This window comes from Caretta caretta, chromosome 5 (assembly GCF_965140235.1).
Source record: "Caretta caretta isolate rCarCar2 chromosome 5, rCarCar1.hap1, whole genome shotgun sequence".
NCBI classification, from domain to species: domain Eukaryota; kingdom Metazoa; phylum Chordata; order Testudines; family Cheloniidae; genus Caretta; species Caretta caretta.
The window spans coordinates 136,646,827-136,669,488 of NC_134210.1; the positions used below are offsets into that span (position 1 = coordinate 136,646,827).

General features: G+C 50.5%; 1 protein-coding gene across 3 annotated transcripts in view; it reads right to left on the reverse strand.

The window, feature by feature from the left end:
* The window catches only part of TMOD1 (tropomodulin 1), a 73,659-nt gene that overhangs the window by 26,280 nt on the left and 24,717 nt on the right, over positions 1-22,662 (reverse strand). For all 3 annotated transcript variants that reach the window (XM_048849744.2, XM_075128931.1, XM_075128930.1), the window contains exons 3-4: positions 21,965-22,121; positions 5,987-6,106 (exon numbers count right to left, since the gene is read on the reverse strand). In XM_048849744.2, coding sequence (XP_048705701.1) covers positions 5,987-6,106; positions 21,965-22,121 — 277 coding nt within the window. The remainder of the gene's footprint in view (positions 1-5,986; positions 6,107-21,964; positions 22,122-22,662) is intronic.

Consider the following 22,662-nt stretch of genomic DNA (forward strand, 5'->3'; position numbering starts at 1 on the left):
CTCTTTGCTGACGATGCAACAGTGGCAACCCACACAGAAGCCCATCTCCAAAACCTCATGGACAGTTTTTCCAAAGCCTGCCAAGACTTCGGCCTTACTAGAAGCCTAAAAAAGACAAACCTAACATCCCAAGGAGTTGAGGAAGCACCCTCCATCAAGAACAACAACTAAGAACTTGAAGTGGTGAACAAGTTCACATACCTGGGGTCCACTATCACAGTCAACCTTGCATGTGAAACAGAATTCAACATACATATTGGAAAAGCTACCACAACAATGTCTAGACTGAACAAGAGGGTCTGGCAAAACAACAAACTGACAGAACACACAAAGATCTGCGTGTACTGTGCACGTGTTATCAGCACACTTTTGTACGGGAGCGAGACAGGGATCTGATACTCTCACCACGAAGAGAGGCTCAACAGCTTTCATGTGCGTTGCCTTCGTCAAATCTTTGGAATCTCCTGGAGGGACAGAGTCACCAACACAGAGGTGCTCAAATGGGCCAGCAATACCCAGCATGCAAACACTCCTCCAACAGAGACGCCTCTGCTGGCTTGGGCATGTGTGCCAAAGGAATGATGGGCGCATTCCAAAGGACACCCTCAAACTGGCATCTGGAAAAAGACCCAAAGGACACCCAAAATTGCATTTCAAGGATATGTGCAAGCGAGGCCTCAAAGAAATGGACATGGATGTAGACACCTGGGAAGATCACACTCAGGACTGCAGCCTTTGGAAACAAGGGCTTAACAGGGATCTCCAGAGTTACGAGAGGAAGCAGTCCAGCTTAGCAGAGGAGAAAAGAGCTTGCAGAAGGCAGAGTCCAAAGGATTGAAATACCACCTTTAAATGTGACAGATGCGGCAGAGAGAGATTATCTCTCTCGAGTGGGTCTCTTCAGCCATGGCTGTGGCTGCCATAAAACCAACCGAGTAAATTCTTTATCTCTCAGGGGCACATACCCATGGTTTCTTGAGACTGAAGGTTGAGCACTAAAACTAGTTAGTCTTTTTAATTCTTCATTTCTATTGTTAAGAAAAAATGGTCCCCCACAAACATTTATATTAATTATCTCAAATATGATGGGTCATGGAGAACTTAAAATAGAGACTGAATTTACTGTCATCCACCACAAAGATCTAATAGGGCCTCAAGCAGACGTGACCCTAATGTGCTATGGCATTCCCCAGGCCGTGTAGTCAGGTGGAATTGTTTTAACAGACAATCAACAAATAACTTCCACTGTTGCTTGCAGTGTTGTTATAGCCGAGTTGATCCCTGGATATTAGCGAGACAAGGTGGGTGAAGTAACATCTTTTACTGAACCAACTTCTGTCGGGGAAAGAGACAAGCTTTCGAGCTACACAGAGCTCTTCTTCAGGTCTGGGAAACATACACGGAGCATCACAGCTAAATGCCAGGTGGAATAGATTGTTTAGCATAAGTAGTTAGCACATATTCTACAGGACCGGTCAAGGTAGAGTGGCCTATTAACACCCCTGCAGCCATAGGACAAAAAAGGGGGGTTAATGGGTTACAGATTGTGGTAATAAGCCATAAATCCAGCATCTTTATGAAGACCGTGATTTTAGTGTCCAGAGAGTTATGAATTTAAGCTCCCAGGCTTGTCCTTTGAAGGTGTTGGGCCGGTGTCCTTTGAGGACGAGGACTGAGACAGGTGTATGGCTGAGGTTAGCTAAAATAAGATGGGTCTCAGAGTAGCAGCCGTGTTAGTCTGTATTCGCAAGAAGAAAAGGAGGATTTGGGGCACCTTAGCGACTAACCAATTTATTTGAGCATGAGCTTTCGCGAGCTACAGCTCACTTCATCGGATGCACCGGCTGTTGCACACAGTGCCACCTAGTGGCTGAACATATCATACAGTTTAGCATTCCACTACAGGCAGCCTGCCTGGGCGCTTGATGCTTGTTTCCCGTGTCTCTAGCTCAGGGGTCGGCAGCCTTTCAGAAGTGGCGTGCCGAGTCTTCATTTATTCCCTCTAATTGAAGGTTTCGCGTGCCAGGCATACATTTAACGTTTTTAGAAGGTCTCTTTCTATAAGTCTATAATATATAACTAAACTATTGTTGTACGTAAAGTACATAAGGTTTTTAAAATGTTTAAGAAGCTTCATTTAAAATTAAATTAAAATGCAGAGCCCCCAGGACCGGTGCTGAAAATCAGCTCATGTGCCACCTTTGGCAGGTGTGCCAGAGGTTGCCTACCCCTGCTCTAGCCAGATCTGGGCCATCCCTGGCACAATTTGGAGGAGCCTAGGGGCTGATTTACGCTATGCCATCTGGTAATGGTCCCCAGGGAACCACCTGCCAGATGGGGTCAGCTGCAGCTCAGCACTCACTCTCCACCTGCAAGCAGGGCTGCAGAAGAGCTGTTGGGTGCGCACTGGGGACTTGTGGCTGGTCTCTGTTCCCTTTGTGCCGTCTGAGCAAAAACAAAGACTCTACTGCTGAGAAATTCCAAAAGAAATCCTGCAACCTGCTACCTCCAGCACACCTGTGCTCTTCAGCTAGAAGCACAGCAGCTACTGGCTATGATGCATGGTGAGAAGGGGGAAAGCAGGCCTCCCAGAAAGGCATCCAGCCATGATCTGAGGACCAAGAGATGGAGAATCCATCACTCCCCTGGGCATCATCCTCAGTGGTTGTCCCTTTGTTCAGGCTGACTTCAGACGAGGACGTTATACCCAAAACCAAGTCACTCACTTAATAGAAAAGGAGGACTTGTGGCACCTTAGAGACTAACCAATTTATTTGAGCATAAGCTTTCGTGAGCTACAGCTCACTTCATCGGATGCATTCAGTGGAAGTGAGCTGTAGCTCATGAAAGCTCATGCTCAAATAAATTGGTTAGTCTCTAAGGTGCCACAAGTCCTCCTTTTCTTTTTGCGAATAGACTAACATGGCTGCTCCTCTGAAACCTGTCACTTAACAGAAGACACTGAAGATGCCTTTGAGAAGAGCAAGAAAGCTGGTGCTGTTCTGGAGGCTCTGTCAGCTGCAGGTGATACCATCTGGCATGTGGGGCTGACCATTAAGTTGTTGCAGACTGTTCCCTGTAAGCCCATGATGTGGTTTATCATGAAAATGATACCAAATCAGAGCTTCATCTTGCTAGCTGGAGCATAGGCGCTGACTCTGTGGGTGCTCTAGGGCTTGAGCACCCATGGAAAAAAATTAGTGGGTTCTTAGCACCCACTGGCAGCCAAGCTCCCCAGTTCCCCCAGTGCTTCCTGCCCGTCGGCGGCCCTGCCTCCCTCCCAGCGCCTCCTGAACGCTGCAGAAAAGCTGTGTGTGTGTGGGGGGGTGTGTGTGTGTCAAGCACTCCCCGGGTAGAGAGGAAGTCGGCGCCTACGAACTGGAGACAAAGTCAGCTGGTTTAGGCAGCTCTGAAGCAGACTAGCTGCTCTCCTCTTCAACATACATACTTACGACCTACCCAGAAGTAAGGCCGATAAGTACATATGTGCAGATGACATCTGTCTTGCTGATGTGGGTGACGATGCACATGATAGCAAAGGGTCACTCAGCCAGGACATGAATGCTCTGGCCACATAATGTAAGTCTCCACTGACAAAGGTAAGTACGTCTAAGATAGGGGCCACAACCTTCCAGCTGAAGGATCCCGACCAATCGACCCCTGACAATCTGTGTTGAGGGTCATCCTCTCCCTTTCCAGACAGTTGTCATTTCCTTAGGAGCCAAGCTGGGCCACACTCTACCAAAGCGGCCCCTGGAACACGTGAAGGAAACGATCACCTCCAGCACTGCTGTGATACAGACGCGAGCAGGAACCTACTGGGGAGCAGAGGCAAATGTTCTACGAACCTCGGCCCTGGCAGGGGTATTTGCTCCCACGGAATAACGTGCAGCCTGCTGCACACAAGGCTGACAACGGTTCCAGTAGGTGCAAATGAGCAATATGCACTTCCCACAAGATCCACCCACCTCCAGAAGAAAACACCTACACCTGCAGTTGCTGCTGACTTGCCATGAGTGACTTGGCAACATCCTTTTGTGGCCCTGGTTCATGCACGACCACTGCACTGCTGGTCTGGCGCCATCTCGGATGAACAGCCGCATGCCAGGACTGACGGCTGCGTCGTCGTAGTGTCGCAGCAACTTTGGGCTAGAGAAACTGGCATGCCAACGAATTTCAGAAGCCCTTGCGTACATCCACATGTTTGCAACCTGGGACGCAGATCCTGGACTAGGCTTAACTGGCTGGTGACTGGAATGGCCAAAGTGGCTGCCACCATGCAGAAACTTGGGTTAGCCCCATCTTCCCAGTGTGACTATGGGGCAGCAATGAAAACGGTCAACGTGGTGGAGGAGAACTCAGAAGACTGGTGGGTGGGCTGTAACTCCTGACTACCCTGGATGATGCAGCCATTAGATGGCCAAACAAGTAGAGATCGACTTGCAATGCATATGAAAGGAGATCATCCTACTGTTACAAATTTGTGCCTATTTCTAATCTGAATTTGTCTTGCTTTAACTTTCAGCCATGGGTAGTTGTCATGCCTTTCTCTGCTAAATGAAATAGCCCTTTAGTATCTGGTACACACACTGTAATAAAGCCACCTTTTGATCTTCTTGACATTCCCCAGCAAATCCTAGTTTGCTAGATAGAGGGTGTAGCAGGGTGGGCACCCGCTCCAGCCCTGAAGGGGTCAAAACAGCCCTGGGAAAGGGATGTTCCAGGGGAGCCAAAGGATAGGCTGATGGGGAAGGCAGCTGCAGCAGGGGCCACGCCCCAATCAGGCCACAGCTGGCCTTAGAAAAGGCTGTGAGCCAGGGGCTCAGGCAGTCTCTCTCTAGCTGTGGAGAGAGACGGGCCTGGCTGCTTGGGAGCTCACCAGGGTACCTAGAGTAAAGCAGGGCTGGGGAAAGGCCAGAGGAGCTGGGGGACTCCAGGCTGGAAAACCCCCAGCCTGCAGGCCTTGCTGAAGGCCTAAAGCAGGTACTGGGGTTGCAGAGGGGCAGCCCAAGGTTAGGCAAAGGCAGCAGGTCCAAACCCTCCTTGCCCATGATGAGTGGTACAGACTGCAGTCTGCCCCAGTGTGCAGGGCCAGATGAAGCCTGGCAGTAGCCGCTGAGGCAAGGTGGGGATAGAGGGTGGGGATTCCCCAGGGCGGGGAGACCCAGGGACTGCGGGGGTACTGCAGAGGGCAGAACCCCGAGGGCAGGGACACCGGGGTCCGGGAGGGACACGGGGACCTGACGCAAGCGGGACACTGGCCTGCAGAGGGTGCTCCGGAGGCTGGAGCGCTAATTCCCAGGATGACCAGCAGGAGACGCCGCACCAGTGAGTCGCGACGTGCTACAGGGGGCAACACTCCTACATTCGGATTCACCCTCTTCTGAAGCTAACATAGCAAAATTTGACTATCAGAAAGAATTGCAATGAAACAAAACCTTTCCAGCACACAGAAAGGGTCCCTTTAGAAACTGGCCCCCTCCCTTCTCCTGCTCTAATCCACCAACTCTCAGATAGGTTGCCCGAACAAACCAAACCCATAATGGACAAGAGTCAGACTAGGTTCTATGTGCTTCATTTAAAGGACACACTCGCATGGGATGTGCTTTCATGTGCAGAAGCTGCGAGTATTGACAATAAATGCAGAGACTCAGAAAGAGAAAGAAGAAAAAGCAGAAAATATTTCCTCTTTTTTTGAGTAGATACTTTAACACCCTCCCCACCCATAGATCAGTCTGGCCTCTGGTTTGGAAAAGACAGATAGGCAGACTTTATTCTATAATTCCTTTGTAGTCACTAAGTAAATCCTACCAAACCCTTTACCAGTGCAGGGTAGACTTTGTAACCAAATCTTAAGCAACAACATTAAAATAAAAAGCAGAAAGCAGCATTTGTGAAGAAGGCAGTAACCTGTTTCACACCACAAACGAGGAGGAGTAACAACAGACAGGTCTGTAAGACCCTCCCAACTGGAACTGGATCTTACCAGCAATGTCGCAGAGTTCTGCATCAGATGCGTTAGCCAGGGCTTCCTCCAGCTCTGGTTCCAGTGTTACTCTTTCCAAAACAGGGTCGATTGGCTTCTGCTTGGGGACCCAGACTTTCCCTATAAATACAAAGTGATGTCAATGGCAGTCCAGCTGCTGGCTCCTGTTTAGCGATCACTGAGTCAGATTTACTTGGTGCACAGATTCACTTCCAAAGAATTCTCGGTGAAATTCCCTGCAGTGCAGAAGGACGTATACGGTGCTTAGTCCTGCTGCTGACCCTCTGCATGGAGTGCATTCTGCCCTCTGACTAGCTTTACCTGGAGGATGAGTTATGGATCCTAGAGCAGTGAGCAAAGAAACCCTAACCAGAATTAGGAAGTCACAGGCAAGCAGAATGTAGCCCAGACTCCAGAGCTCTACAAATCTATCTCAGATTTATTCTAAATGGGCTCCTGCAACTCTCTGGGTCAGAAGTGACTTGCCTGACTTCTCAGGCCAGGGAATTTTATATATTTACTGGCCTCTGTATAACAACAGTACCTACAAACTGAACAACATTTATCAAAATCACACAGTGCCCGGAGCTCATACGTGTCCTGCCCTTCACAGAAATAGGCCTGGCTGAAGGCATTCAGCTAACCAGACCAGGACAGACCACAGCAAATGCACAATAGAAAAACAGAAAACAACATTTTGCCAAGAGCCTAGCAGCCTGATCTGGAGCTGGCTCAAGCTGTGATCTGAAGGGCAGTCGGGGGAGCAAGTTCCAGAGGCAGGTCCTGCCCTTCCACTGACCTTGGAAACATAGCACCACAGCATCTCTCCAAGAGACCTCCGCTCATGTGCAACCTAGGGAAGGAGAGGCCTCAAGTTCAAAAGGGCTTGGGTAACCCAGTAACCCAGTTCTCCCATGTTACTGTGAACCCCAGGCCAAGTTTGGGTTCACACACAGTCAGGGGATTGCAGGCTCACTGCGACCACTGACCATACTGGAAAATATCACCGTGGTTTACATAGGAGTAAAGACAGGTCTTAACTGGAACTCCAAGCTCCCTCCCCAGGTTTCTGGAGTGGTGGTTGTTGATGGTTCAGACTAGAAAGCCCAGATCCAAACCAACCCCTGTGGTTCTGAGTTTGAGTTCTTCATATTCAATCTGGATTAGTTCCAAGGCAGGAGAAGTCTGGTGAGAAACACTGATCTCATGAGATTTCCACCACTTGGGACCAAAAATCTCAGAAAACCAATTCACAAGGACTTGGACTGTCTAATCCAAACCCAAAGCCTCCTCTAGACCTAATCTGGGTCTGAGCAATGTCTTTTCACCAACTATCTAGCTGGGAAACAGACAGGAAAGAGCAACCACACACATTCACAGGCACAGTTCTCTAAATAATTGTGGGAGAAAGGAGGGGAGAGAGGAGGGCGGAGGTAGTGACGGCAAATCAGGGGGCATGGGTAACAGTACTGCAGAGAGAGGGAGAGAAGCCACAGAATGTGGGAGCAGATGTGCACTGTCAGGGGAAATGGCACCAGGAGGGGCAAGTCTTACCCTGCAGATTAACAGGGCACCAGTGTACTCTAGAGTCTGGCGGTGCAGGGGATACCAAAGTCGTAGAGAGAGAGAAACTGGAGTCTGAGGAAGCGTCTGAGTGAAGACCGCAGAGATGAGGAAACACCTATGGACAACAGAGAGGCAGGGAAGGTGTGCAGACTGTCAGGAAAGACAGTGGTCCCCAAAGAGGGGATGTGGGGGTAGGTACCCAGGGGCAGTCGGCGCAGCAGGGAGTCTGAGCCCAGCTAGTGCAGAACACTAATCATTATGGGTCTATAGCAGCTGCCATCCAAAAATCTCAAAGCACTTTACAGACCTTCCTGAATGTCCCCTTGCCACATGTCTCCCTCTACCTCACCCAAGTGGCTGCAGAGCCTCAGAAAGTTGAGGTGACTTGCCCAGGGTCAGAGGCAGCCATAGGCTTTGCACCATGGCAGGGTGGGAAGTCCAGCGCCGGCCCTGAGTCCCGGCGATAGAGATCATTCTTCTTCCTCGAGGCACTGGGGAAGCTTCCTGCCCAACTGCTTGGAGTCAGGAACCATTTTCCTGGACAAGCTCTAACCAGGCTGTAATAACTGTAGCCACATGCCTGCCGGAGGGAGCTGACCACCAGCACAGCTGCCTTTCATCAGCTGATGGCAGGAAGACGGGGCAGGGAGAAAATGTTTGTTTGCTCTGATTTGCCATCTGATCAGAGAGCTCGACTAGAACAGAACCGTTCTCTGGGAAGCCAACTGAAACGGCCTCTCTCGCCACATAGGGGTAGACTTAGCCGATCAGGGACCCAGGAGAAATAAATGGGTCTTATCCTGTGTGGCCTTTTCTAACAACATTTGCTCAAACTCCAAATGCAGCATCAAATACGTGCAGCTTCCAAACACGTGCAGACACCTAGTGAGCAACACAGCTTGCACAGACTGTGAGCAAATCACTGCTGTTTGAAGCTGCAGGCTGAACTCAGTGGAAGGAAAAGCAGGAGCAAAGCAGCAGTGAGAGTGATGGGGAGCGCACAAGTCAGCAGAGCCAACTGGATTTCCTCTAGCACCCATCAGCACACAGGGCAGTGGCCGCACTGCAGGAGAGCCAGGCTGCGACAGAGTGACCTGTCACATGGGGCACTCCATTAAGCCATCCTCTCAGAGGCTGCTGGGCATGGGAGGGGTCTGGGCCTGGAGAAGCAGGCCCACAGCCCGGTTAGACTTGCTGGGGCCCAAGGCAGAAATTAAGCAGTGCCCCCCCCGCATGCCTCCCTAGAACCCGAAGCCTAAGCCTAAGCCCCACTGCCTGGGGCTGAAACCTGAGCCGCCCGGCAAGGCTCACCTCCCTCAACATTCCTCTGCACCCTCTAGGGGTAGGCAAAAATCCAGCAACCCGCCCCCCTCCACGAGGCAATCTCCAGCTTCCAACCAGAAGGCAACACCCCCCCCTCGTATCAGCCACCGACAGGACCTGGAGAAAGCCCCCAGACAGAGGGGGTTGAGAACATCGTCGGCTCCTCACTCTCCCGTGGCTCAAGCCCTCTCCTCCCCCAGGCCCGGGCTGCGCGGCGGGGACGGGCAGCTGCCCTGTTCTCAACAGTTCTGAGCTGTCCTCACTCAACCTGCGGTACCGCGAACACTGCAGCGGCCTTCGCTGGACACACAATCCTTCCCCGTCTCCGTGAATTGGGAGAATAATGCAAATCTTTACACCACGTAAAAAACCCAGCAGATTAAATTATTTTTCTGGCAACTGGTAAAGCCACAAAAAAAACAGACCGATCAAATCCCGGCCAGGTGGGAACCCTATCTGGGGGCCCCACAGTTTGAACACCTCGGCTTTAGTGTGCTTTATTTCCACTTGTAGAGATGAAATTACTGTCATACTCGCACGACATTTACCCACAGTGACTCTGTAGCTATGATGTATCTTAGCTTTGTGGGGCCCCCTGTGGCGTGGTGGGGCAGGCCCAGCTCATTGCAAGGGAGGAGAGAGAACGACACGACAGTGCTCTGGAGCAGTGGTTCTCAACCTGAGGGCCACGGACTATATCTAAGGGGGCTGTGAAATAATTAGATGGAACAGCATTCAACTCTATTTATAGACAATAGATTTCCAAAGGGTCTGTGCCTCCATTTGAAATTTTCCAAGGGGTCTGCAAATGAAAAACAGTTGAAAACCCCTGCTCTGGAATCCTGAAATCGTATGTAGGACAGAAAGGAGCTTGCATAGAGCCGAACACCCATGGAGCAGGCACTGTGTTTGGGGAGGGCAGGGCACCAGCTCAGGCTTTCCCCAGGAAACCAAGGACTTGCTGTAGAGGTCAGAAATCTCTGGGGAAAAGGAACGAGACACTTTCGGGTGTAGATGATAAACAGAGCACTGACCCCCTTGAAGAACTATTCCTGTGAATTCGCTGGCTTTGTTCTTTGTTTCCCCCTCTTGCTTGTTTCCCCCCCTGTGATGGTCAGGTCATCTTGGCCCACCAGGTGACAGCTTGGTGATATAGGCAGAGAGCGCTCTCCCATTGCAACCCTTGAGCTTCCTGCTGCCTCACGCACAGTCCCATGATGACCCCATGCTCCAGGCCCCCAACCACTCATTGCTCCAGGTCCCCTTAAATCCCCTGGAGGGCCAGTTGGTAGGGACTCCCCTTTCTGCATCTCAGTTTCCCCTCCCACCTTTGCTCCGTTAGACTGCAAGCTCTTTGGGGCAGGAATAATCTCAGACTATGTCTGTACAGTGCTTAACTCAAGGGGGCCCTGATCATGGTGGGGATCTCTAGGTGCTACTGTAATGATGAACTCCCATGCCACAGGGGCAGGAAGAGGTGGGGTTGGGTGAGGGCTTGGGGGTAGGGGTGGTGTGGTGGCAGGACTTGGGGCAGAGCAGGGGTCGAGCACCCCCAGGAACTTGGAAAGTTGGCGCCTCTGCCCCAGACTCCTCTGCCATCCCTATCTTCAGGGGCAGGCCTGTGGCTCCAGGGAGGTGCAGCCTCCCCATCGGCTGCCCACCACCTCCCTTGTCAGTTCCGCCATCCTAACGCTTCCCACCACCCACCCCAGGGCTGCCCCTCCTCCTACGCCAGGGCAATGGGGCGCCAGGGCTGCCCACCCTGCTGGCAGGGGGAGTGAGACCCTGGCATTCCCAGCACCCTGACCAGAGTGGCGGCCAGGCGCCCAATGGGTCTGTGTGGGGAGGAGGGCAGCAGTGCAGTGCCTGAGTTTTCGGCACGGAGGGGAACATCTCAGCATTTCCTGAGGGAGGGCTCCCCGCGTCCTGTCTGGCTACAGGCCTGCTGTGCAGGGGGGCTGGAGCAGGGTGTATCGTGGAGGTGGGGAGAGCCATTGAACCAAACTGTAAACCCTGCATATGATGGAAACCGCCTCAAGCCAAGGGGCGCAGCAGCCCCCCATCACCCCGAGTTCCAGCACCTATGCTGCTGGGGAAGCTGGGCCCGTCGGGAGGTTGTCGCTCTTACCAGCGAGAGAGCCCCCACTCTGTCCCCCTGAGCAGTGAGAGCAGGAGTCCAGAGGCCAGCCCTGCACCAGAGGGGAGATCGTCCCCCGCCCCGCACTGCATGGGGAGATCAGTGACTTCTCTCACTGGCCAGAAGGGTCAGTCGCCCCGGAGGAGCCTTGCTTGCAGCATTAGACAGCTCGTGTCAACCGAGAAGACAAAGGGGCGCGCTTCCAGAATGCTGCTGCAGGGAGGGGTAGTGCAAGGGGAGAAGTCACGCACAGCACACAGGGAACCAGGACGCGTCTGGGAAACGGGCCTGGCAAAGGAGATAGCAGGCCCGGGGCTCTCCTCGTGGAATGTCACTCGCGCTATTTCTGTCCTGGGTCTGACGGCAGCGTCAGCAGGGACACAGTCACTGACAAGGAGAACAAAGACTGCATGCCACAGCTGTTAAGAAGCAGCACCCCGCCTGAACGGGGCTATATTTAGCCTGCACAAAGAAGCAGCTGCCTGGTGCTGTCTCTCAAGATGAAATGGAAAGGCATAAGGCGCTATGCACGGCCCTGCATCCAACGGCCCGTTTTCACTTTCCATTCCGAGTGTGATTACGCCGAGGCAAGGGGAAGGAGTTTCCCTGTGCCCTGTCGCCGCTCTGGCAAAAATAAAGTGTCAGGCCTGTTCCCGTAACGGCACTTCGTTTGGTCTAGGGGCATTTCCGATTGAAATGGCTGGAAGGCCTGGAGTGACTGACAATCTCAGCTCTGAGTCGATACATAGAATTAAACCTGCATCGCTGCATCCATAGAAGTCTGATTCCTGACCAGCGTTGTAACACGCGTGTGCATCAGCAAGAACCAAGGCTAAGATTTTGTCACGGTTATTTTTAGTAAAAGTCACAGACAGGTCACGGGCAATAAAAAAAAATTCATGAAAGCGCTTGACCTGTCCCTGATTTTTATTACAAATAACAGGGACAAAATGGGGCTGAGCCCCAGCCCCGCTGCAGGAGGGGAAAGGAGGGGGGAGTCCAGCCCTTGCCGCGGCTGCAGCTGGGAGCCCTGGGTCGCCCGTAGCTCACAGCGGCTGGGAGCTCCAGGTCCCCCCATGGTGTCTAGAAGCTGCAGGGGCCCCACCCTCACCCATGGCAGCTTGGACCCGGTCCAGACCATGGTGGCTGGGAGCTGTGGGGGGCCCCTCTGCTCATGGCAGCTCAGAGCTTCAGGGCCTCTGCCAGCTGACAGCTCCAGCCCTCCACACCGAGACTGAAGTGGAAAATGTCACGGAGGTCACAGAAGTCATGGATTCCGCGACTTCTGTGATTTCAATTACATCATCTTAGTCTTAGCAACAATGCACGGTACTCTTATTTCACAAGAAAATTACAGCTGGTCGGAGAAATGTCGATGGGATAACATTCTGTCAGAATATGCAGTTCTACCACACTCAAAATGACATATGCAGCGTTGTTGTCGCCATGTTGGTCCCAGGATATGAGCTATACCTCACAAGATGGGGAGGGGAAAGGAGGGGGTGAGGTAATATCTTTTATTGGACCAACTTCCGTTTCACCTCGAATTTAGCTGCAACTTCTTGAGTACATTTCCCAGATTTCAAGAAGAGCTCCGTGTAAGCCAAAAGTTTTGTCTCTCTCACCAGCAGAAGTTGTTCCAACAAAAGATATTATCTCACACACCTTCTCTCACAAAATCAAATAATTTTTGCCAGAATTTCATTTTCGAAGAAAGCCAGGGAGGAAAGTGTTCTGACAGTGTCAAAACATCTCATTTCCAATTTTTTTGTTGTTTATTTTGTACTATAATATAAAATTTAAAAAGTCAAAATAGAAACAAAATGTTTTGACTGACAGGAAACAAATTTGTTTAGGAATTTTCCTTTGCATAGAACTTCAGAATTTTCAGGTTTGTTCCAATCTCAATCCTTCTCAAAATGGAATTTCTGTCCTCTGCACAGCTCTAAAGATAAGGTAGTGTACACACACACACACACACAATTCTTGGATCAATTTAAACTTGTCTGGAACAACACTAGCTTTTCAGCGTCTGTTGCTAGTATCCTTTTCGGTACCATGGGAAGGGAGCATGTCTAGTGATTGGACATAAGAACAGCCATATTGGGTCAGAACAAAGGTCCATCTAGCCCGGTATCCTGTCTTCTGACAGTGGCCAATGCCAGGCACCCCAGAGGGAATGAACAGAACAGGTCAGCATCAAGTGATCCATCCCCTGTCACCCATTCCCAGCTTCTGGCAGTCACGGGCTAGGGACACTCTCAGAACATGGGGTTACATCCCTGCCCTTCCTGGCTAATAGCCATTGATAGACCTATACTCCATGAACTTATCTAGTTCTTTTTTGTACCCTGTTATAATTTTAGCCTTCACAACATCCTGTGGCAAGGAGTTCCACAGATTGACTGTCTGTTGTATGAAGAAACACTTCCTTTTGTTTCTTTTAAACCTGCTACCTATGAATTTCATTTGGTGACCCCATAGGTGCTGGAACTAGGGGTGCTGTGGATGCTGCCACACCCTCTGGTTTGAAGTGGTTTCCATTCATATGCAGGGTTTACAGTTTGGTTCAGTGGCTCTCAGCACCCCTCCTATACAAATTGTTCCAGCATCCCTGGGTAACACTGGTTATTGTGCTATGTGAAGGGGTAAATAATACCTCCTTATTCACTTTCTCCACACCAGTCACCATTTTATAGACTGTCATTCCCCCCACCCCCACTGTCTCTTTTCCAAGGTGAAAAGTCCAGTCTTTTTAATCTCTCCTCATCCGGAAGCCGTTCCATAGCCGTGAACATTTTTGGTGCCCTTTTCTGAACCTTTTCCAATTCCAATAGATCTTTTCGGAGATGAGGCAACCAGATTTGCAGGTGTGAGCGTCCCATGGATTTATATAAAGACAACATGATATTTACTGGCTCAATATCTAGCCCTTCCTAATGGTTCCCAACATTCTGTTCGCTTTTTTGATTTTGGCTGCACATGGAGTGGGTGTTTTCAGAGAACTCTCCACAATGACTCCGAGATCTCTCTTGAGTGGTAACAGCCAATTTAGACCCCGTCACTCTGTATGTAGAGTTGGGATTATGTTTCCCGATGTGCATAATTTCACACTTATCAACATTGAATTTCATCTGCCATCTGCTCCCGGGAACTAAAGCCACGATTGTCCAGCACATGCATGCAACTTTTGGGTCTATTCCTGGCTCTGTCAACTTGGGCAGGTCACTTAACATCTCTGTGTCTAAATTTAATATAAATACATATCTACCTCCCCAGAGTGTTATAAATAGTTTAACTAGCTGTAAAGACAATTGGAAGGACTTATAATTCCTAATACCTCAGACTCTGGAGATGCTAAATGCCTATAATACTTTCATCCTGCACCACTGTAATAGCGTTCCCTATTGTCTTAAGCAAAGGGGGACTTGTGGCACCTTAGAGACGAACCAATTTATTTGAGCATAAGCTTTTGTGAGCTACAGCTCACTTCATCGGATGCTTATGCTCAAATAAATTGGTTCATCTCTAAGGTGCCACAAGTACTCCTGTCCTTTTTGTGGATACAGACTAACACGGCTGCTACTCTGAACCCTATTGTCTTATGGAGGCATGTTGGCTAGTTAAGGTTGTGCTGTGACTTGATATTTAAAAGCATTTCTATTTTACACCGTGAGCACTGAATTTAGTCTTTCCATTTATCATCATACCTCTGCCAAGGATAACAGCATTTTCCATGATATTTTTTCACTAAAGATGTACTGACTATGGCAGAGGAAAGAGCCCCGAGTCCTCTGATGCGCACAGATCAATGCCAGAGCACAGGAATAGGGCAGCTTTCAGACCCAGCGTAGGGGAAAGCTCAGCTCCACCAGCCCTGCCCAGCCAAACCCCAACCCCAGAGCTGCATTCTCACAGACATGCCCACTGACTAGATGCTGTGGGGAGGGAGTGGTGGGAGCTGAAAGGGGCTTCTGCTGGAGGGGGGCATGGTTTGGAGGGAGAAGTGAGACCAGAGAAGAGCTGCATGCTGAGAAGCCACAGGGAATTCATCAGAGCCAGCTCTTCTCTGCCCCCCCTCAGGTCAGATGGAGGCTGGAAGTGGGACTGAGCAGGGTTTTCCGTGGGGGAGTATGGGCAGAATGGGACTGGGCCGGGGCAGAGGGGATGTTCAGTGAGGTTATGGGGCAGGGGAGGGGGGACATGCAGCCACAGAGGAGCTGAGCTCCAATGAGCTTCCTAAAGGTCAGCTGAGGAATGCTGCTCTCCACCACTTCCCCTACCCGTGCCCACTAACCAGAAACCCTGTTCTCTTTCTTCTGTAATGCCCACATAGCCTTGCTGCCCTACCCATAACCCCTCAGTACAGCCCTACTCCCCACATCCCACTAACCCCAGCATCTTACTGCTCCTTCTACAAGTACCCCAGTTCTAGGCTCTGCCAGTGCGTGGGTCTCTGTAATTCACAGCTGATATCAAGCCAAGGTTGGGCATTGAGTACACAGTGGCTGGCTGCCAGATGGCTCTGAAAGGGCATTTTCTGAGGAGGCTGGGTGCTGGGAGGGAAGACATGCTGGAGAAGGCGTGTGTGGACATGGCTACTGAGCTAGCTGGTGATTTCTGGGTTTTAGCGAATGCACCGCTAGGAAATGAACCAGAGTGCTGTTCCTGAGGGAGGTTTGGTGTGGGAGTATTAACTGGTGCTCGGGCAGCCCAGGGCTAAACATGCCAAGTGAAAGGTCTTCCGACTTGTCCTTTGGGGGCTTATTCCGCAGGTGAATAAATCCCATTGTGGAGACATTTATCATGATATTCCCTCTTAGTTTATTAGTTGCGAACCAGCTGAGCAGCAAACAGCAGAGCAGCTAACAAAAGGAGTTTGCCTGGGAACTGCCTGAGAGGAGGTACGCTAAGGGCTGCATTAAGGAGGCTGTGTTGGTGAGTATCTGAGTGTTTGCTGTGAGGACAGTGTGACTGTGTGCTTGATTGGTTGTTTGAAAAGGGCAGGAACTGGGTGTGCTTTGTTCCAGGTGAGCCTTAAGTGGGCCTGACTGCATAAAAAGCCAGTCAGTTGCGAACCAGCTCGGCAGCAAACAGCAGAGCAGCTAACAAAAGGAGTTTGCCTGGGGAGAGCCCACTGAGGCTTACATCTTGCCAGATTCTCTGAGTAGTTACTACAACTCCTGGGGAAGCTCGTAGAAGGAAGGTAATATGGATGGGGGGTGTTCAGCTGTTGTGACCTGCACTGGATGTGCCATGTTTGTCTTTCTTCCACAGGACAGATGCGACTTTGTCTGTACAAAGTGCAAGCTGGTCTCCATACTGGAAGAGAAGGTTCAAGGTCTGGAGCAACAGGTATCGACCCTGAGTTGCATAAGAGAAACTGAAGATCTCCTGGACGGATGTCAGGATAGGTTTCTACGGGCACAAGGTTCTGAAGATTCAGAGCAGGCTGCACATTGGGGACAGAAGGACGGTGAAGAAATTTGGCATCATGTGACCTCCAGAAGAAAAAAGGGGAGCATCCAGGTACCAGCAGGGCAGATACAGGTAAGTAACCATTTTCATGTTCTCTCCACAGGTACTAATGCGGAGAGTGGACCAGATGATACATCTGAGGGAAGGGAAAAGAAGGAGACTCCGCTGGTTGGAAGGCATGAGATGCACTGTCCTAGGGTTGGGGGTTCCACGACCACCGCTCCCAAGAGAAGGAGATGGGTGGTGGTGGTCGGGGACTCTCTCCTCCGGGGGACTGAGTCATCTATCTGCCACCCTGACCGGGAAAACCGAGAAGTCTGCTGCTTGCCAGGAGCTAGGATTGATGATGTGACGGAGAGACTGCTGAGACTCATCACTCGGATCACTACCCCTTCCTGCTTCTCCACGTCGGCACCAATGATACTGCCAAGAATGACCTTGAGCGGATCACTGCGGACTACGTGGCTCTGGGAAGAAGGATAAAGGAGTTTGAGGCGCAAGTGGTCTTCTCGTCCATCCTCCCTGTGGAAGGAAAAGGCCGGGGTAGGGATCGTCAAATCGTGGAAGTCAACGAATGGCTACGCAGGTGGTGTCGGAGAGAAGGCTTTGGATTCTTTGACAAGGGGATGGTGTTCCAAGAAGGAGGAGTGCTAGGCAGAGACGGGCTCCACCTAATGAAGAGAGGGAAGAGCATCTTCGCAAGCAGGCTGGCTAACCTAGTGAGGAGGGCTTTAAACTAGGTTCACCGGGGGAAGGAGACCAAAGCCCTGAGGTAAGTGGGGAAGTAGGATACCGGGAGGAAGAATGAGCAGGAGCTCGTGAGAGGGGAGGGCTCCTGCCTCATACTGAGAAAGAGGGGCGATCAGCAGGTTACCTCAAGTGCCTATATACAAATGCACGAAGCCTGGGAAACAAGCAGGGAGAACTGGAAGTCCTGGTGATGTCAAGGAATTATGATGTGATTGGAATAACAGAGACTTGGTGGGATAACTCACATGACTGGAGTACTGTCATGGATGGATATAAGCTGTTCAGGAAGGACAGGCAGGGCAGAAAAGGTGGGGGAGTAGCACTGTATGTAAGGGAGCAGTATGACTGCTCAGAGCTCCGGTATGAAACTGCAGAAAAACCTGAGAGTCTCTGGATTAAGTTTAGAAGTGTGAGCAACAGGGGTGATGTCGTGGTGGGAGTCTGCTATAGACCACCGGACCAGGGGGATGAGGTGGACGAGGCTTTCTTCCGGCAACTTGCAGAAGTTACTAGATCGCAGGCCTTGGTTCTCATGGGAGACTTCAATCACCCTGATATCTGCTGGGAGAGCAATACAGCCGTGACAGGCAATCCAGGAAGGTTTTGGAAAATGTAAGGGACAATTTCCTGGTGCAAGTGCTGGAGGAACCAACTAGGGGCAGAGCTCTTCTTGACCTGCTGCTCACAAACCGGGAAGAATTAGTAGGGGAAGCAAAAGTGGATGGGAACCTGGGAGGCAGTGACCATGAAATGGTCGAGTTCAGGATCCTAACACAAGGAAGAAAGGAGAGCAGCAGAATACAGACCCTGGACTTCAGAAAAGCAGACTTTGACTCCCTCAGGGAACTGATGGGCAAGATCCCCTGGGAGAATAACATGATGGGGAAAGAAGTCCAGGACAGCTGGCTGTATTTTAAAGAATCCTTATTGAGGTTACAGGGACAAACCATCCCAATGTATAGAAAGAATAGTAAATATGGCAGGCGACCAGCTTGGCTTAACAGTCAAATCCTTGCTGCTCTTAAATACAAAAAAGAAGCATACAAGAAGTGGCAGATTGGACAAATGACCAGGGATGAGTATAAAAATATTGCTCGGGCTTGCAGGAGTGAAATCAGGAAGGCCAAATCACACCTGGAGTTGCAGCTAGCAAGAGATGTTAAGAGTAACAAGAAGGGTTTCTTCAGGTATGGTAGCAACAAGAAGAAAGTCAAGGAAAGTGTGGGCCCCTTACTGAATGAGGGAGGCAACCTAGTGACAGAGGATGTGGAAAAAGCTAATATACTCAATGCTTTTTTTGCCTCTGTCTTCACAAACCAGGTCAGCTCCCAGACTGCTGCACTGGGCAGCACAGCATGGGGAGAAGGTGACCAGTCCTCTGTGGAGAAAGAAGTGGTTCGGGACTATTTAGAAAAGCTGGACGAGCACAAGTCCATGGGGCCAGATGCATTGCACCCGAGAGTGCTAAAGGAGTTGGCGGATGTGATTGCAGAGCCATTGGCCATTATCTTTGAAAACTCATGGCAATCGGGGGAGGTCCCAGATGACTGGAAAAAGGCTAATGTAGCGCCCATCTTTAAAAAAGGGAAGAAGGAGGATCCTGGAAACTACAGGCCAGTCAGCCTCACCTCAGTCCCTGGAAAAATCATGGAGCAGGTCCTCAAGGAATCAATTCTGAAGCACTTAGAGAAGAGGAAAGTGATCAGAAACAGTCAGCGTGGATTCACCAAGGGCAAGTCCTGCCTGACTAATCTAATTGCCTTCTATGACGAGATAACTGGCTCTGTGGATGAGGGGAAAGCGGTGGACGTGTTGATCCTTGACTTTAGCAAAGCTTTTGACACGGTCTCCCACAGTATTCTTGCCAGCAAGTTAAAGAAGTATGGGCTGGATGAATGGACGATAAGGTGGATAGAAAGCTGTCTAGATCATCAGGGTCAACGGGTAGTGATCAATGGCTCCATGTCTAGTTGGCAGCCGGTATCAAGCGGAGTGCCCCAAGGATCGGTCCTGGAAACGATTTTGTTCAATATCTTCATTAATAATCTGGAGGATGGCGTGGACTGGACCCTCAGCAAGTTTGCAGATGACACTGAACTGGGAGGAGTGGTAGATACGCTGGAGGGTAGGGATAGGATCCAGAGGGACCTAGACAAATTGGAGGATTGGGCCAAAAGAAATCTGATGAGGTTCAACAAGGACAAGTGCAGAGTCCTGCACTTAGGACGCAAGAATCCCATGCACCGCTACAGACTAGAGACCGAATGGCTCGGCAGCAGTTCTGCAGAAAAGGACCTAGGGGTTACAGTGGATGAGAAGCTGGATATGAGTCAACAGTGTGCCCTTGTTGCCAGGAAGGCCAATGGCATTTTGGGATGTATAAGTAGGGGCACTGCCAGCAGATCAAGGGACGTGATCGTTCCCCTCTATTTGACATTGGTGAGGCCTCATCTGGAGTACTGTGTCCAGTTTTGGGCCCCACAATACAAGAAGGATGTGGAAAAATTGGAAAGAGTCCAGTGGAGGTCAACAAAAATTATTAGGGGACTGGAACACATGACTTATGAGGAGAGGCTGAGGGAACTGGGATTGTTTAGTCTGCAGAAGAGAAGAATGAGGGGGGATTTGATAGCTGCTTTCAACTACCTGAAAGGGGGTTCCAAAGAGGATGGATCTAGACTGTTCTCAGTGGTAGCAGATGACAGAACGAGGAGTAATGGTCTCAGGTTGCAGTGGGGGAGATTTAGGTTGGATATTAGGAAAAACTTTTTCACTAGGAGGGTGGTGAAACACTGGAATGCGTTACTTAGGGAGGTGGTGGAATCTCCTTCCTTAGAAGTTTTTAAGGTCAGGCTTGACAAAGCCCTGGCTGGGATGATTTAGTTGGGGTTGGTCCTGCTCTGAGGAGGGGGTTGGACTAGATGACCTACTGAGGTCCCTTCCAACCCTGATATTCTATGATTTTATGATTCTAGCCCACTGATCCTAGTTATAACCTCTCGGTTGCACCAGAGCGTGTTGCTGCAGCCTTGTGCTTACACCCTTCATGTATTTGCAGGTGGTTATCATGATCCCCTTTCGTGCTCCCTTAACCAAGATGTACGTATGTAGCTCATTTACTCTTCCCTCCCCAATACATTCCCATAGACCCAGAACCAGTCTGTTGTTTTACTGAACTCCCTCCAATTTGTCAGGATCTCTCTGGAGACATGGCACCTGGAACTGGGAACGTTATTCTACATGACATCACCCTAGAGGCCAACAGACAGAGGACAACATTCTCCTAAATGGGTACCTCCAGTTAGACTTCTAAACCCATATCCCATCCTCTCAGAATGAATCATTATGGGCATTTGTTTCTCCACCAGCAAGGCCCTCGCCTATGGAGTCCTGCAAGGCTCAATCCTGTTCCCAAAGTCATTGAGACAGCTGATGAGCCAACACAGGCTTATGTGCCAGCAATACGCAGATGACAGCCAGCTCCAGGTCTCCTTCCAACACGTGTAAAGACGCCATCCCTCAGCTCTCTCTGTGCCTAGCTCCAACGGGTGGTTGGCTGGAGCCAAGCCCAAGCAACATTCAGGATGCTGACAGGAAGAGGGAAGAGCTTTGAGACCCTTCATATGTGATGGAGGAAGATCTGGCAGGACTTGGACAGTCTAGAGGTGGAGGAAGGAAAAGCTGATCCCCACATCAAGGGGCTCAGGGATGGGGAAATTGGGGGCATTGGCATTGGACGGGGGAAACAGAAGGCTCAATAGGAAAAATAAGGAATGCCGTTTTAGCCACATTATGCTTAAGCTACTGACTAGACGTTCAGGGGAGATGACAGAGCGAGAGCCTGGCCTGTGGACTGGTCAGCCAGGGTCAAGAGTGGAGAGGAACATCTCCGAGTCAGCAGCACATCAGCACAGAGACTGATTGAAAATATACAAGTGGGGTCGACGACCAGCCAGGGACAGGGCACTTTAGGGATGAGGCCCCAGAACTGCGCAAGTCCCACAGGTAGTGGGAGGAGGGAAGAGGACCCACCAAGGAAGCAGTCGGCGTAGGAGGAGCAAAGAGCAGTCACGCGAGCTGAGGGAGGACAAGGAAGGAGTGAGCAATGCTCTCACACAGGAGTCAGGGAGGGTGGAGCTGTAGTTTTCCTGTGTGTGCTGCAATCTCTCACCCACACACGACTGTTAGGTTGGATATTAGGAAAACCTTTTTCACTAGGAGGGTGGTGAAGCGCTGGAATACGTTACCTAGGGAGGTGGTGGAATCTCCTTCCTCTGAGGTTTTTAAGGTCAGGCTTGACAAAGCCCTGGCTGGGATGATTTAGTTGGGGATTGGTCCTGCTTTGAGCAGGGGGTGGGACTAGATGACCTCATGAGGTCCCTTCCAACCCTGATATTCTAGGATTCTATGACTGCTTCCAAGAGCCTTGGTTTGGTCTACATGACCAAATCTGGCTCCGGGTGCCAGTCTGGCATCTGCCTCTGCCGCCAGCTGGTGTTGAAGACAGCTGCCACACCGGTGGGATCAGCACCAGCAGCTTGGAGGCTGCTGCACTCAACATCCAGATCTCAGACACAGCCGTTTCTGTCGTGTATGTGAGTCATGCTCTTACTCCTCTGGACTGAGTCACGCCGCACAGCGGCCCTCACCCTAAAATCTCTGTTTGCCCCGGGGATCCTCTGCACTACAATACGTGTTACAACCAAAGCCACATGCAGCCATACCTCTCTTTTCTCCTGTGAAAGGGACCAGGTCTTCTCGATCTTTCATATCTTTCGCCTGCTTTTCTAGGTGGTCCAGAAGCTCATCCCTTTTGAATGGGCCAGTCGGTGTCTTTTTGGTCTGGTCTCTCTGTCTGAGTCCCACAGGCAGCAGATCATTCTGGATTCAAAGAGCAGGACACCAAGATTAGCTATTCAGATTCAAACAAATGACTATCATCTTTCCTCTCTCTTTTACTGTATTGTTTTCTTTGTGCACTTCAGCCAACTTGTCTTGCAAATGGGAAAATGAATTCACTGTTGAACTCCAAATTCATATTGTTCCAACACAATTTATGTAGATTTATCCTCTTAGTTCTCTGCCAGAGCACCCAGTCGCTGAACTTGGACTTGCTATTGCCACCGAGTGTAGACCAGAAGTTCTCTCCCCCCCGTCCCTTTAGGTTATAATGGTCTTTACCGGACCTCTACTCCCAGTTTACTACCTTGATCTATTTATCCATCAAGGGCCAAATCCTGCTCTCACTTGACTCCTGCCAGGCAAGCAAGCAAGATTTGACCCTCCCTATCCTCGTGCGTCAGCCTGAGGAGTGAAGAGAGCGGGCCCATGCGAGAAGGAACCTGCTACTCGGAGGGAGTTACGGGTGACAGCACGGAGATCTGGAGCCCATGCAGGCTGGGGGGTTGCATCTGTCAGAGCC